This window comes from Loxodonta africana, chromosome X (genome assembly GCF_030014295.1).
Source record: "Loxodonta africana isolate mLoxAfr1 chromosome X, mLoxAfr1.hap2, whole genome shotgun sequence".
NCBI lineage: Eukaryota > Metazoa > Chordata > Mammalia > Proboscidea > Elephantidae > Loxodonta > Loxodonta africana.
The window spans coordinates 89,009,928-89,027,091 of record NC_087369.1 but is presented as its reverse complement, the minus strand read 5'-3'; the positions used below and the strand labels follow the sequence as shown (position 1 = coordinate 89,027,091).

At 37.7% G+C, this 17,164-nt stretch overlaps 1 protein-coding gene and 1 pseudogene across 6 annotated transcripts in view; both read right to left on the bottom strand.

Annotated features, from left to right (window-relative positions):
* ATP7A (ATPase copper transporting alpha) overlaps window positions 1-17,164 on the bottom strand; it is a 212,110-nt gene that overhangs the window by 17,306 nt on the left and 177,640 nt on the right. For 5 of the 6 annotated variants that reach the window (XM_064278581.1, XM_064278577.1, XM_064278578.1 and 2 more), the window contains 2 exons: window positions 14,810-14,956; window positions 278-420 (listed from right to left, as the gene is read on the bottom strand). In XM_064278581.1, coding sequence (XP_064134651.1) covers window positions 278-420; window positions 14,810-14,956 — 290 coding nt within the window. Of the gene's footprint in view, window positions 1-277; window positions 421-1,669; window positions 6,314-6,416; window positions 6,546-14,809; window positions 14,957-17,164 lie in introns of those variants that run through there. The other variant, XM_064278582.1, reaches the window with a different exon arrangement.
* On the bottom strand, window positions 6,552-14,802 carry LOC100657645 (RB1-inducible coiled-coil protein 1-like; annotated as a pseudogene).

Genomic DNA, 17,164 nt, shown 5'->3' with positions numbered 1-17,164 from the left:
AACATTTCAAAGGAAGCATCAATAGAAACTGTGTACAGTGTCACTTAGCAACCCATGAACTAGGCAAATAGCCTTTACTAAGTAACGTACAAAGTCCAAAGACCTTCCGGCATGACAAGTCAATTCCTCTTTAAGGAACCAGCTACAGCTACTCAATGATGATAAAAATAATAGGTAATATGAACTCTTATAGAGTCTGAAGGAAAAAAAGAAAATGTATATGAAGAATTAGAAGTTACTACACACCCTCATTCCAGTAACTAAGTAAATCAATTACCTGAGAAGCAATAGATTTAGCTGTTTTACTGTTGTCTCCAGTCATCAGAACTACTTCTAAGCCCATAGATTTCAGAATATGGACAGCCAATTCTGCTTCAGGCTTCACTGTATCCGCAATGGCTATCAACCCACACAGCTCATCTAATACAGGAAGAGCAAAAAAAGAAGAGCATTTTAAATACAGTGAAAAAAGAAAAATATTAAAATTTCAGAAATAAATCAATTACATTAAGTAACATTGTTGAGGGGTTGGCTTAACTCAAAATCTCTCTGAGTCCACAAAGACTTTATAACCTCAGTATTTGATTATGAAAATTCATAGAGTGAAGAATGGCTGATTACATATGAATACTAGGGGTTACTAAAAAACTACTAGCAGGAAAATAAAGAGAGACCTTACTGAAGGACCTGTTTTCTCCTTAGACAGGTGTTAGCCAATAGTTTCAAATACCTTAGCTAATTTAAAGACAAATGAAAATGAAAACGACTATCTTTTTTTTTCTTTTTAAGGTAAAGGGGGTTGGAGACAAAATTGGCTTTTTATATTGGAAAAACAAATCATGGCAAGTACTTATTTTATCTCACTTTTTTAAAGTAAAATAATATTCTCTACTTCTTCCTTATCCTAGAAAAGCTAAAGTAAGATAATGCCTTCATACTTAGCAAGGATTATAAATGTTGACTCATTAATCTCACAGTTGGAAATTTACCCTAAGAAATAACAAAAGAAAGCACCGAAAACCTCAAAGGTGCTTACTATAGTATTACTGACAATATTGAAATATTAGAAATAGTCCAAATTTCCAAGAACAGGGGGATGATTAGGTTAATTGTGGCATACAAGTTTGATAAATTATGCACCATTAAAATAAAAACATTTAGCAAAACTGGAAAATATTTATTATTAAATAAAATAAAGCAGAATAAAACAGTATGTGTACAAAGGGTTTTTAATTCTTATTCAACTTTATTGAGGTATACATATAATAAAATATACCCATTTAAAAATTATTTGTGTATTAATATTATAATTATGTAAAAATATGAACATAAATGAACAAAAAGGGAAATGGAATACATGAAATTAAAACTGACATTGTGTTGTTGTTGTTGTTAGGTGCTATCTACTCGGTTCCAGCTGATGGCGACCCTATGTACAACAGAACAAAACACTGCCCACTCCTGCGCCAATCTCACAATTGTTGTTATGCTTGAGCTCATTGTTGCAGCCACAGTGTCAATCCGCCTCTTTGAGGGTCTTTCTCTTTTTCACTGACCCTCTACCAAGCATGATGTCCTTCTCCAGAGACTGATCCCTCCTGATAACATGCCCAAAGTATGCGAGATATAGCCTCGCCAGCCTTGCTTCTAATGAGCATTCTGGAAGTACTCCTTCCAAGATAGGTTTGTTCGTTCTTTTGGAAGTTCAATATTCTTTGCCAACACCACAATTCAAAGGCATCAATTCTTCATCGGTCTTTCTTATTCATCATCCAGCATTCACGTGTATATGAGGTGACTGAAAACACCATGGCTTGGGTCAGGCACAGCTTAGTCTTCAAGGTGACATCTTTGCTTTTTAACTCTTTAAAGAGGTCTTTTGCAGCAGATTTGCCCAGTGCAATGCGTCTTTTGATTTCTTCTGCTTCCATGGATGCTGACTGTGGATCTGAGTAAAATGAAATCCTTGACAACTGCAATCTTTTCATGATGTTGCTTACTGGTCCAGTTGTGAGGATTTTTGTTTTCTTTATGTTGAGGTGTAATCCATACTGAAGGCTGTGGTCTTTGATCTTCATCAGTAAGTGCTTCAAGTTCTCTTCACTTTCAGCAAGTAAGGTTATGTCATCTGCATATCACATGTTGTTAATGAGTCTTTCTCCAATCCTGATGCCCCATTCTTCAAATAGTCCAGCTTCTTGGATTATTTGCTCAGCATACGGAGTGAATAAGTATGGTGAAAGGATACAACCCTGATGTACACCTTTTCTGACTTTAAACCACGCAGTATGCCCATTTTCTGTTCGAACAACTGCCTCTTGATCTGTGTACAGGTTCCGCATGAGCATAATTAAATGTTCTGGAATTCCCTTCTTTGCAATGTTATCTATAATTTGTTATGATCCACACAGTTGAATGCCTTGGCATAGTCAATAAAACACACACACAAAGCCAAACCCGTTGCCACTGAGTCAATTACATTTTTCTGGTATTCTCTGCTTTCATCCAGGATCCATCTGATATCAGCGATGATATTCCTGGTTCCACGTCCTCTTCTGAATTCAGCTTGGATTTCTACCAGTTCCCTGTCAATGTACTGTTGCAGCTGTTTTTGAATGATCCTCAGTTCAGCAAAATTTAACTCTCATGTGGTATTAATGACATTGCCCAGTAATTTTTGCATTCAGTTGGATTACCTTTCTTGGGAATAGGCATAAATATGGATCTCTTCCAGTCAGTTGGCCAGGTAGCTGTCTTCCAAATTTCTTGGCATAGACGAGTGAGCGTTTCCAGTGCTGAATCCATTTGTTGAAACATCTCAATTGGTATTTTGTCAATTCCTGGAGCCTTGTTTTTGTCAATGCCTTCAGTGAAGCTTGGACCTCTTCCCTCAGGACCATCAGTTCCTGATCATATGCTACCTCCTGAAATGTCTGAACATCGACCAATTCTTTTTGGTATAATGACTCCGTATTCCTTCCATCTTCTCTTGATGCTTCCTGAGTCATTTAATATTTTCCCATGAGAATCCTTCAGTATTGCAACTTTAGGCTTGAATATTTTCTTCAGTTCTTTCAGCTTGAAAATTTCTGAGCGTATTCTTCCCTTTTGGGTTTCTAACTCCAGGTCTTCACACAGTTCATTATAGTACTTTACTTTGTCTTCTCAAACTGCCCTTTGAAATCTTCTCTTCAGCTCTTTTACTTTACAGTTTCTTCCATTTGCTTTGGCTACTTGACGTTCAAGAGCCAGTTTCAGAGTCTCTTCTGATATCCATTTTGGTCTTTTCATTCTTTCCTGTCTTTTAATGACCTCTTGCTTTCTTCATGTACGATATCCTTGATGTCATCCCACAACTCATATGGTCTTCAGTCATTAGCATTCAATACATCAAATTTATTCTTGAGATGGTCTCTAAATTCAGGTGGGATATACTCAAGGTTGTACTTTGGCTCTCATGGACTTGTTCTAATTTTCTTCAGCTTCAACTCGAACTTGCATATGACCAATTGATAGTCTGTTCCACAGTCAGCCCCTGGACTTGTTCTGACTGATGATATTGAGCTTCTCCACGGTCTCCTTCCACAGATACAGTCAGTCTGATTCCTGTGTATTCCATCTGGTGAGGCCCAAGTGTATAGTCACCATTTATGTTGTTGAAAAAAGGTATTTGCAATGAAGAAGTCATTGGTGCTGCAAAATTTTATCATTTGATCTCTGGCATATTTTCCAACCACCGATCCTTCTTCTGTTTCCAACTTTCACAATCCAATCACCAGTAGTTATCAATCAATGCATCCTGATTGCATAATCGATCAATTTCAGACTGAAGGAGTTGGGGTAAAAGTTTTCAATTTCTTCACTTTTGGCCTTAGTGGTTGGTACATCAATAGTTGTATTATCTGGTCTTCCTTCTAGGTGTGTGGATATTATCCTACCACTGATAGCACTATACTGCAGAATAGATCTTAATATGTTCTTTTTGACAATGAATGCAACGCCATTCCTCTTCAAGTTGTCATTTCCGGCATAGTAGACCGTGTGACTGCCCAATTCAAAATGGCCAACACCAGTCCATTTCAGCTCACTAATACCTAGGATATCAATGTTGATGCGTTCCATTTCAGTTTTGATCATTTCCAATTTTCCTAGATTCATACTTAGTATGTTCTATGTTCCAATTATTAATGGATGTTTGCAGCTGTTTCTTCTCATTTTGAGTCATGCCACATCAGCAAATGGAGGTCCTGAAAGCTTGACTCCATCCACATCATTACGGTCAACTCCACTTTGAGGAGACGGCTCTTCCCCAGTTGTCTTTTGAGTGCCTTCCAACCTGAGGGGCCCATCTGCTGGCACTACATCAGACAATGTTCCACTGCTATTCATAAGGTTTTCACTGGCTAATTCTTTTCAGAAGTAGACTGCCGGGCCCTTCTTCCTAGTCTGTCTTAGTGTGGAAGCTCAGCTGAAACCTGTCCGTCATGGGTGACCATGCTGATAACTGAATACTGGTGGCATAGCTTCCAGAATCACAGCAATATGCAAGCCCCCACAGTAAAACAAACTGATAGACACATGGGGGAACACTGTGTTAAAAAAAAAAAAGTTAGGATGATGAAATTATGGATGTTATTTTATTTTGCTATTATTTCAATGTAATTTTTTTTAAGGGTTTTAAAAATCCTTGAGTGGATATTTTTCTTTTTCCAGGTTCAAATCTTTATTGTTTTAAAATTCTGTACGTCTTTTATGATAAAATATTTTATTATTTAAATGACCTCTATATGGTTAATGGAAACCCTGGTGGCGTAGTGGTTAAGAGCTACAGCTGCTAACCAAGAGGTCGGCAGTTCAATCCACCAGGTGCTCCTTGGAAGCCCTATGGGGCAATTTTACCCTGTCCTTTAGGGTCACTATGAGTCAGAATCAACCCAACGGCAACAGGTTTTTTTAAATATATATATATGGTTAATGTACAATGAATATCTTTTTTTCTGAAACTCAACCACGAATTATGATTTCATCAATATGATTATTCTAAACAAAGTAATAAATATGATGGGAAGGTCTGAGTGCTTCATTTGAAACTGTCAATGGCACAGACTCTTCCCTTTAGAACCCAGACGGCCAATCACTGAAACTGCTTTTAAAGATTGCTGATAATTTATGGCTTATCTTAAAAATCAGTCAATCAAATTACCGAGTTCCCTTTTCCTTGAAACATCAGAGGGCATTTTTTAAAAAATAAATGGACACAAGGTAATTATGAGCCCAAGAGGCAGAAAGGGTCACATAAACCAGAGACTACATCATCCTGAGACCAGAAGAACTAGATGGTGCCCGGCTACAACCAATGACTGCCCTGACAGGAAACACAACAGAGAACCCCTGAGGGAGCAGGAGAGCAGTGGGATGCAGACCCCAAATTCTCGTAAAAGGACCAGACTTAACAGTCTGACTGAAAATAGAAGGACCCCGGTGTTCATGGCCCCCAGATGTTCTGTTAGCCCAGGACAGGAACCATTCCCAAAGCCAACTCTTCAAACAGGGATTGGACTGGACAATGGGATAGAAAAAGGTGCTGGTGAAGAATGAACTTCTTGGATCAAGTAGACACTTGAGACTATGTTGGCATCTCCTATCTGGAGGGTAGATGAGAGGGAAGAAGGGGTTAGAAGCTAGCGGAATGGACACGAAAAGACAGAGTGGAGGGAAGGAGCAGGCTGTCTCATTGGGGGAGAGCAATTAGGAGTATATAGCAATGTGTTTATAAATTTTTGTATGAGAGTCCAACTTGATTTTTAAACTTTCACTTTAAGCACAATAAAAATTAAAAAAAAATAAATGGAACGATTTGCTTTAGTAATCTACAGAGGCAAACTCAAAAGTATGATTATGTGCATGCAATAATACTCCTCCTACACATTTTATAAAGAATGTGTTAAAGAGTGCAAGTATCTGATACTGATTTCACAAAAAGGACAAATACTGGTAATAATAACTAACATTTAACATCTAAGTTTAACCTAAAGTATATTTAACAGGCAATTAATATGGCTAATTAAAAGCCACAATGCATAGGTATGCCCTTTGAGAAAATGAACTAGTTTAGTCCACATTTCTAGAGTTATCTGGGTAAAAAAAAACAAAACCAAAACCATTTTAATTCAGCCAAGGGTTTCGATGAATTTATTGTTCCTAAAATGAAGCCAGTTACAAAGTCAATGTTGTACACCAGTGAAGAGTATTGTCATGATGGCTTTGTATAAAAAGATGGATGGCTTGGTATTTTTGGAGTGATGAATGAGCACTGTAGGACAGATAAGAAAAATGTCACAGAATGTTATTAATTTCTTCTATAAATTATACTTTCTTATTCCAGGACACTGCTTTTACTCTATAAAACTTTATACCCAAAGGGACTTTAAATCAGTTTTGTGCCTTCTTGGCTTGACAGTATTCCTTTTCCATTACTTTTCCAAGTACCCAGGGTCTTCTAGATGCGCCTGAAGCTGGTTTGAGATCCATGCCAGGCAGACATTCTGAATGCAAAAAATAGAAGGAAGGATTAACAGTAAATAATACATAATTATCATAGCGTTCATCTAGGAATAGTACTCAATCTCCCACCTGAAAATCTTGAATAGCTATTTTTTCATAATGCCTTGAAGATACTGACGACATGCTCTGAGACATGAGTCTTTGATTTAACCGCTTATTTTCTTCTTTCAGTTGCAATGTCCATTCTAACAGCATTATTATCTGTTTTTCTTCAGACAACATATGGATATTTTCTTGTACAGACAAAATGTTTGTCTCCATTGCTGAATCCAATCTCTCTTCTTGTGCTGTTTCCATGGCAGATCTCTCTTTCACCAGGTAGTTCAGGTGCTCAAGCTCCATAAGGTTCTGGGGGCTGCAGCTACATAAAGTGGAGGAAGAAAGCTGATACTACCAACTTGCTGACTTCTTTTTCAAGTTTTTTCTTTTCCTCAAGCAAACAAACTCAATCTTCAGAAAGTGACTCTATCAAATCTTTATCTCACTCTTGTTGCTGCACTGTACTTTTCAACTTATCGCTTACATCATTTATTGTTCTCTCATTTTCTCTCTTTTTAAAACAGTGTTAAAACTGGTCTGTTGTTCAGCAAAGATGTTCGAACATTTTGCATTTCTTCATTCTTTTTTCTTGCTCTTCAAGTTGTTCTAGAAACTCGGTTTTTTCTTCCTGAAGCTTTCCTTGAAAGTTCAGCAACTAAACTTAAAGACTCTTCTCTGGTAGATTCAATGGCAGGACTTTTTGCTAATTAAGTCTCAAGATACTGAACTGTTTCTAGTAACTCTCAGCAGCATCTCTCCCCAGTTTAAATTCATTGAGTGCAGTCTTAATGGCTTCTTCTTTTTCAGAATTAAGCTTGAATTAACTGTTCTCTGTCTTGATCCTGGCTCATGACCAATTTTTCTTTTTCAAGTTAATGGGTAACGGCTTCATATTTTTCTTCTTGTTGAATCATTTTTTCATATTTTTGTTTTTTCAAAAGTACTCAAATCTGACTCCGATTTATTTTGTAGTTCAACTATCTGATCTTTCAGTTTTTTTTTTCTATTTCATATGCTTGGTGATGCGAAGATGTTACTTCGTTTAACTCAGCTTTATACGTATTTGATTCCTCTTCATGTCTACTAATTAACTCTGAAATACAGTAATCTTTTTCAATTGTCATAAAAGTTCCTAGCTCTGCTAAGCCTACCTGACAATTATCATTATTATCCTGAATCTTTTGGTTTAACTTGCTTATCTCTGTTCTCAAATTTTCTCTCTCTTGTTCAAGGAGAGATTTTAAGGTCTCTTTCTATTGGGCTTTGCTTTCTTCCAGCAAAAGCTTTATTTCATCGGCTTCAGCTTCTTCAACATTTAAGTTTATCCTCTAGTTTGCATCTCATGTCAGACAAATCAGAAACCTTGAGTTTTAATTCCTGTAGCTGTTCCTTTTCTTGGACAACTGTTGCATGAGACTCTTGTATCTGATCAATTCTGTGTTGATTTTCCTCTTTTAATTTCTCCAAATTAACTTTGTGCTCTGTGTATGCCTAACTTGCAGAGTGTCTTCTAATTCCTTAAGACAGCTTTGTTCTAAATACTGAAGTTCTGCTCTCATTCTTCTCATCATTTTCAACATGGAGTTTTAAGTTTTCTAGCACTATTTCTTGGGACTCTTTCAGTTCTTTAATTTCACAATTTTGAGTGTGTATAATATTGTCTGTCTCTAAAAGTTTCTGATCCTTTCCATTCTGCAGGCAGATGACAGCTTCTTTTTCATGCTTAACCAAAGCAAATTCGTGATCTTTATTTTGCAAAACCTCCTCAAGACATACTAGGTCTCCTTTCAATTTTTTTTTAATTTTATTTTCATTTTCTTCACTCTCCTTTATTAGTGCATCAAGTTTAGTTCCTATTCATTTTTTAAAGTCTGTAGTTCTCTTTGATGCTTTTCTTGTAGTGTTATTTCCAGAGAACACTTTACTTTTTCAATGTTTCTTATTTCTACTGCTATACATTTTAAAGAACTTGAGAAGTCACACTGCTCTTTTTGAACAAATGTTCTGAAGTGGCAAAGGTCTTCCTTGATGGTTTGTATATTGAAGTGAGGGTCTTGGGCAACAACTCTACATTTTTCCAACTGGACACTGGAAGCACAATCTCCTGATCCTCTTTACCACAAACATTTGTATCCTGCATACGCCTGCTATCTATTGCACTGATAACTGATGAATAAAGTGATTCCACCATGATTTCTGGGCTTTGTGGATCACTTATAGGATTAGGAGATGATAAATTTCCTTCTATTACAAACTAATTCACAGCAGACATAAAATGTGATTCAGGACTTTCTGCTACTGAATCCAAGTCTAAAGAATCTTGGTCAAGAATTTGTTCTGTGTTTGGACAGGGAATAGTTTCAAAATCACATATATGTGCATCAATGCTCTCTGAAGATAATTTCTTCTAAGGGACATACTGCAGGACATAAGGGATCCTGAACAGTGAGTGGGTGGAGGGGGAGTTCTCGGTGAGGCAGTAGCTGTTATTCCTGTTGCACTTTCTATCCTTGGTGAAAAAGCAGACTGTGGGGATGCCTGACTTGCGGGGGTCTTTTGTTCACTCAGAAGATGTGTAATGGTCTGTGACATTTCATCCAAACTTTGTGCTGCTTTTACCAAATTATGCAGAGCAAGAACATGCTGGTGTAGAGGTCCAAAGTCACAAAGTAAGGGAACCCTGAGGAATGGCTGAACTTCTGAAGGACAAAATGATTGCAGAAACTGCAAACCTTTTAATGAAATATCTGGAAGTTCACAGTTAAACTTTCGCGGCTTTTGAGTACAAAAGGAAGGGGGCCAGAAGTCCAGTCCCCTAAACAGATGATTTCTTAAGAAAGATTTCCTGAATAATTTCCCAAAGAATTCCCTTTGTAATTTTTCTGCTTCATATAGTCAGAGATGGAAATCTCTGACTAAAGCAGTGTTTTATGAACAATTTTCTCCTTATAGCCTCAACTACAGCTAAGCAGTACATCTGAGGAACTGTACTAAGAGCTTCAACAATCTTGACTCTTTCTAACAGCTCTATTACAAGGCAAAGTAAAGCTTGCAATTTCTCTCCATCTTGATCAGCATGAAGCATTACAAAGCAACACCACTTCAATCTGACATGCAGGTTATTTGCTAGTTCTTGTTTGGCAGTGGTATACTTCTGTTTAACATCCAATAGTTTTCTATGGTTTTGCAACATAATCATCAACTGATTTGCATGACTCGGGCACAAATCAGGCAATACAGATTCCTTCAAGTTTCCAGCTCTCATTTGATTAGCCAAAAATCCCTGAGCAAGTTCTTTTTGTTCATTCACCAGTCTGCTGTAGCTAGCAATCATCTAGTCCAGGGCATAAAGCCTATCTTCAAGCCCTTTAAAGGCTTTCATATCCTGATTATCAAGTTTGGCTACAGTTTGACGGCATTCTGCTAGAAATGGTCAAATAATCCTTGGATCAAGTCTGCTCATAGAATCAAAACACTTCTGACCAAAGATCCACATCATTAAGTATATCTTGAACATTTACTCAGTCTAATAAAGAAACACTGAAAAAAGGTAGATCACCATCTTTAGCATCTATTGAAGTTTCATCATGCTGGACAGTACTATGACAAGATTGTCTAATTTCTTTGCCACTTTCAGCATCTGTAGTATCTGGCGCTACATCTTCTGCTTACTTGTGAAATGAGGTTAATAACAATTTGTTAGTTGTTCTAGGTGTATCAGAAGAGAGCACTAGTTCAGTGGATCTTTTAATCTCAGCCTTTTCTGAGCCTTCATGTTCAGGTAAAGAGTCTAGTTTTCCCAAACATTCCCTGTAACTATGTCTGGTTAGGCACTCCAACAGTGGAATCTTAGCCACTGCTGTTCCTAAATGAGGAAGTTTTAACTTGATGTCTTCTATGGACTGCAGATTATTTAAATAAATTCTTTCAAGCTTGAAAAGGAGCTTTTGGTATAAATTTGAACAGTCCTCCAAATTGGCCATGATAGCAGCCCAGCCTTGGTGTTGAAGATGTTCATCATGGAACCAGACCTTCCCAAAAAGAGCAAAGTTTCTTGGCAACTTCATACATCTCCATTGCAAGTGCTGTCCTTGAAGCTACAGTGTGAAAAACTGCAGACATCTTCAGGAACTCTTCAAATTTTATTTCCATGTCATTTTCAGCTGAAAAGGCAGTTTTAGGAATAACTGGTGGATGGTCACATAAGGTTTCTTTATTAAAAAGAAAAATTAGATTTGTGTCTGTCCCAGCACTGTAGGTACACTCTTGGATCTGCAGCCATGCATTCTCCTCCACTGACCACCAGCACCTGGTGCTGAATAGCAATCTTACTTTCAATGGCATGCTCAAGGTCTGCCCCACTTTGCACTGTAAGCTCAGTGTCAAATGTTAGGGTAGTTCCAGTATTCACCAGAAATACATATAACTTCATGATGATTTTTCTAGATTCTGTGAATTTATACCTCATGCTCTGATAGTTAAATCAAGCACTGTGAAAAAGACTATCACTTTCCATAAAACGCAGATTAAAACTGGTTTATGTTTGCTTTGCTTGATATAGGCCACTGAATGGCCTTCTTGGTTAAGCTCAGCGAATGGGGAAGCCTCCTCCTCCGCTGCCAGTGGCAATAGCAGAGCCTGCGGCCCCCAGCACGATCTTCGACCGCTGCCTTGTCCTCGGCGGCGGCTACCAACTGCCCATTTGGTTCTGCCAACTGACACAATCATCGCCATCCCAGCACTTGGCGGCAGGCACGGGAGCAGGGGCTGCGCAGAGCTGAGGGGCTCAGACAGCTGGGGACCCGGGAGGCAGCAACAAGGCTCAGCAGGGTCCAATTTTTCTTTTAATTAATATTTTTATTTTTGGTGAAAATATACACAGCAAAACCCACTCCCATTCCAGTTTCTAGACATAATGATCAATGATATCAGTTACATTCTTCACATTGTGTCAGCATTCTCGTTATTTCTTTCTGGTTGTTTCACTCCCATTAACTTGAACTCTCTGCCTCCCACCCTACTCATCTATGCTTTAAAATTTCCAAAGCCCACTTTTCAGACAAAGATTAGGCAGGCTATAAAACAAGAAATAACACACGTGAGGAATGTGCTTCTTAGTTCAATCAAATATACAAGACCAAATGGGCAGTTTCTGTCCAAAAGCAGGACAAGAAGGCAGAAAGAGACAGCAACTGGACGAATGGACACAGGAATCCTGGGGTGCAAAGAGGCAGCATATTGTCACATTGTGGGGATTGCAACCAATGTCACAAAACAGTATGTGTATAAACTTTTGAATGAGAAATAAACCTGAGCTATAAACTTTCACCTAAAGCACACACACAAAAAAAAGATAGCTGCTGACCATTTGATCTTATATAATTTTTTAAAAAGAACACAATACTCAAAGGTGACAATCTTTACTTTTTGAGCTAAACTGTTACCTAGTTTAAAGGTGACTTCAGGGGATAGTTTCAATTCAAGGTTTGAAGAGTAACTCAGGGTCACAGTCTTCAGGACTTCTGCAGCCTCAATGGGTCCAGTAAGTCTGGATTCTTTAAGAATTTGAAGTTCTGTTTCACATTTTTCTGCCATTCTATCAAGATCCATCTATTATGTCCCTGATGAGAATGTTCAGTAGTGGTAGCCAGACACCACTTAGTTCTGTTCCCAAGGTAGAGGAGATGGTGGATCATGGAGACAATTAGTCCTGTAGTCGAGTTTCTTCTCCGATTCTTGGATTTCCTTCTTTCTCATTTGTTCCAGACAAATAGAGACCAATAGTTGGATCTTAGATGGCCACTTGTAAGTTTTTAAAACCCCAGACTCATCATACTGGGAGGTAGAACAAAAACTTTAAGAACGGTATTATGGCAATTGACTGGATTGTCCCACAAGACTGTGACTCTAAGCCCTCAAACCAAGAGAAATAACCCCGTGAGGTGACTGGTTATGTCTAATTAGTATCAGCATCTGTAGCCTTCATCCTCTTTTTGGGTTCTTACTATCGTTGCAAAATTATATATAACCTAAGCCCATTGAGTCGATTGTGACTCATAGCCACGGTATATATAATCTAGCATTTGCCCATTCATCCCTTTTCCCTATGTACTGCTTATTGACATCAGTTACATCAGTTATGCTGTGCAAACTTCACCTACATTTGGTGCCACCTTTCCCATTACTATAAACAAAAAGCGACTGCTACCTAGCGAGTACTTTTCCCTTCCCCCTCCTCCCGTAATCACTAATAACATTAGTTTCTGTATACTTATCTATTAACTTCATTTCATAAAAGTGAGAACATACAATATTTGTCTCTTTGTGACCGACTTATTTCGCGCAACATAATTGCCCTCCAGGTTCATCCATGTTGCAAGATGTTTGGGAACTCATTTTTCTTTATTGCTGAGTATTCCGCTGTATGTATGTACCACATTTTGCTTATCCATTCATCCTTTGATGGACATTTAGGTTGTTTCCGCCTTTTTGCTATTGTGAAGAGTGCTGCAATGAACATGGTTGTGCATATGTCTGGTCCTGTCACTTAGATCCCTAGGGTATATATCTAGGAGTGGAACTGTTAGGTCATATGGCAGCTCTACCGCTAGATTTTTTGAGGAACTGTCAGACCGTTTTCCCCAATGGTTGTACCATTTTGCATTCCCACCAACGATGGATGAGGGTTCCAATTTCCTCACATCCCCGCCAACACTTGTTATTTCCCGTTATCGTTTTCTTTTTTTTAATCTTAGCCATCCTAGCTGGAATGAAATGGTATCTCATTGTGGTTTTGATTTGCATTTCTTTTGATTTGCATTTCTCTGATGGCTAATAATTCTGACCATCTTTTCACGTGTTTGTTGGCCATTTGAATATCCTCTTTGGTGAAGTGTCTGTTCATGTCCTTTGCCTATTTTTTGATTGGGTCATTTGTCTTTTTGTTGTTCAGTTGTAGAAGGTTTATACATATTTTAGATATTAGACCTTTATCGGTTATATTGTTCCTGTAGGTTTTTCCCCAATCTTTAGGTTGTCCTTTTACTCTTTTGATGAACATAAGTATTTAATTTTTATGAGGTCCTAGTTATCTATTTTGTTTTCTGCCGCTCATGCATTTGTTCTTGTGTTTCATAATCTATCATTGAAATAAATTAGGTCCCAAAGCTTTGCTCCTATATTTTCTTCCAAGAACTTTATGGTTTTATATTTAGCATTTACATCCTTGATCCATTTTGAATTAGTTTTTGTGTATGGCATGAGGTACGGACCTTGCTTCATATTTCTGCCATGTGGAAACCCAGTTTTGCCAGCACCATTTGTTCCTTACCCATTGAATGGATTTGGCTCCCTCGTCAAAAATCAATCAACCAGGGATGTTTGCATTTATTTCTGGGTTTTCAATTCTATTCCATTGATTTATATGTCTATCATTAAACCAGTAACAGGCTATTTTGATTACTATAGCTGTGTAATATGTTTTGAAGTTGGGAATTGTTGAGACCACCTACTTTGTCCTTCTTCAAAACTGCTTTGGTTATTCGGGGTCTCTTGTCTTTTTGTATAAAATTGAGGATTTGTTTTTCCAGTTCTGTAAAGAATGCTGTTAGAATTTTGATCAAGATTGTGTTGTATCTGTAGATTGCTTTTGGTAGTACTAACATCTTGACTATATTAAGTCTTCCAATCCATGAGCACTTTTGGTAGTGTTTCATAATTTTTATTGTATAATTCTTTCACATTCCTGGGAAATTTATCCCTAGATATTTTATTCTCTTAGATGCTATTGTAAATGGAGCTGTTTTCTTAATCTCCTTTTCAGATTTCTAATTGCTGGTGTACAGAAACCCAAATGATTTTTATGTGTTCACCTTGTATCCTGCAACTTTGCTAAATTCCTATTAGTTCTAGAAGCTTTTAAGTAGATTCTTTGGAATTTTCTATATATAGGATCATGTCATCTGTGAATATAGTTTTACCTCTTAGCTATTTTTCTTTAAATGTTGGCTAAGGAAGAAAATAATAAAGCCAGGAAAATGCAAGAAAAATTTTAATTAATCAATAACAACTATGTATTGTTAATACTTTCACTTTGTATTCAAGTTGCTCTTGAATAACCCTTATAGTACAGAAGCTTCTCAAAAATGCACATAAAACAATAACCAAGATCACGACACTGTGTCAGCATACTTATGGAAAACCTTACCATCAACTGCCACCAATACAGCAGTCCGACCTTTTTTCTCATGTTCAGTCATGGAATCATCTACGTCATTATTAATGATGAGACCATTTCTTGTCATCCATTCCCGGTTACCAATGAGGACTTTGTACTGTTGAGCATTAAGAGCCTCTGAAAGAAAATATAGAACATTCAGTGAGCTCCTCTCATCTTTGTAAAAACCCATGAGGCAAGTTCTCCCTGTCTAACCTTGCACAGCTACTACATTATACTTTTGGTAGAAGATGGCCTACAACAGTTATTTTCAATTTTTCTAGGAATACACTCTGCTCTTCCTTGACTCTGGGCCTTTGTACACATTGCCACCTCCACTAGGAACATCCTTACCCCTCCTCTCCAAATAGCACTCTCTCTCATATTCTTCAAGAGCCAGTTTAAACGTTGTTTTCTTGGTGAAGCTTTCCCTTTGACCTTCCATAACAATTCAATTAAACTCAAAATATTTATTGTGTATCAGTAGCTGAATGTGGTTGGACAAAAACATACAACTATATAGGCTTGCCTCATTTTCAACTGGTGACCCCTTAAGTTAAATGGCCCTTAATGCTTAATTCTACTGCATTTCCCTAGTTCATTCATTCTCCATTCTTCTAGATGGCTATTTCATATCTTCTCTCTTCTCAAATCTCCAATTTCTTCTCCCTCATTCTCATGTCAGATGATGACTTTGCTTCCTACTCCAGAAAGAAATCAGAAGCAATCAGAAGAGAACTTCTATAAACTCTCTTCATATCTCACCAACTACCTTCTGCCATTATGAACTGCCCTTGCTACTATTTAAGGCCAACCTCTTACTAGATCCCCCTCCTTCCACCTATTCTAGAATCTCTCTCCAGCAGTTCTCTCCCTCTATCTTGCATCATCAAATTTTCTATCTCTAATGGATTGTTCCTGCTGTTGTTAGCTGCCATCATGTTTCCTTCAGCTCATAGAGATCTTAGGTATAACAGAATGGAATGTTGCCCAGTCCTGCACCATCTGCCCCATTTCTCTGCTTCCGCACATAGCAAAACTTCTCAAAAGTGTTGTCTCTATTGGCTGTCTCCAATTCATACTTTCCCATCCTCTTGTGAACCGACTTCAATAAAGCTTTTGTCTCTACTGTTGTTACTGTTGTTAGGTGCCATCAAGTCAGTTCCAACTCATAACGACCATACGTACAATAGAACGAAACACTGCCGGTTCTGCGTCATCCTCACAACCGTTGCTATGTCTGAGCCCATCATTGCAGCCACTGTGCCAACCATCTCACTGAGGGTCTTCCTCTTTTTTGCTGACCCTCTACTTTACCAGGCATGATGTCCTTCCCCAGGGATTGGTCCCTCCTGGTAACATGTTCAAAGTACATGAGATGAAGTTTCACAATCCTTGCTTCTAAGGAACATACTGGCTGTTATTTCTTCCAAGACAGATTTGTTTGTTCTTCTGGCAGTCCATGTCTTTACTATTCTAAAGAAATTCTTCATATAGCACACCAGTGACCTTTACTTTAATAAACACAATGGTTAATTCTCAGTCTTCATTTTACTTGCCCTATTAGCAGCATTTTACACAGTTGATCATTTTCTCCTTCTTGAAATACTTTTTTAACTTGGATTCTTAGACACTACATTCTTACGGTTTATCTCCTCACTGGCCATTCCTTCTCAGTCTTCTTTGCTGAATATTCCCCGTTTCCCTGACCTCTTAATTTTGTAGTACCCCAAGGCTCAGTCTTTAAATCTCTTTTTTCCTCTATCTACTCTCACTCCTTGGTGATCTTATCCAGTCCCATGGCTTTAAATATTACCTGTAACAGTACTGTTCAACAGAAATTTCTGCAATGATGGAAATGTTCTATAACTACTTTGTTTAATACAGTAGCTACTAACAACATGTGGCTATTGAGCACTCATATACACCTAGTACTTTTGAAGAGCTGAATTTTAAATTTAATGTAATTTTTATTTAAATTCATAATTGTCACATGTGACTAATGACTACTGTGTTGGACAGCACAGATCTATAAGCACATTTATCTCCCAAACATTTATCTCTGACCAGGACTATTTCCTTAAACTCCAGACTTGCGTAGCCAACTACCTACTTAATATTTCCATTTATATGACATCTCTACTTGGATGTCTAACAGTTAAAATTAACATGTCAAAACTGAACTTCTGATTTTCTCCTCAATACTGCCCCTCCTGTGGTCTTCCCCATCTTACTTAAATGGTAACTCCATCCTTCTGACTGCTTAAGCCAAAAACTTTGGCATAATTCTTGACTACTGTTTGTATCCCATATCCAATCCATGAGCAAATCATTCAGCTCTCCCTT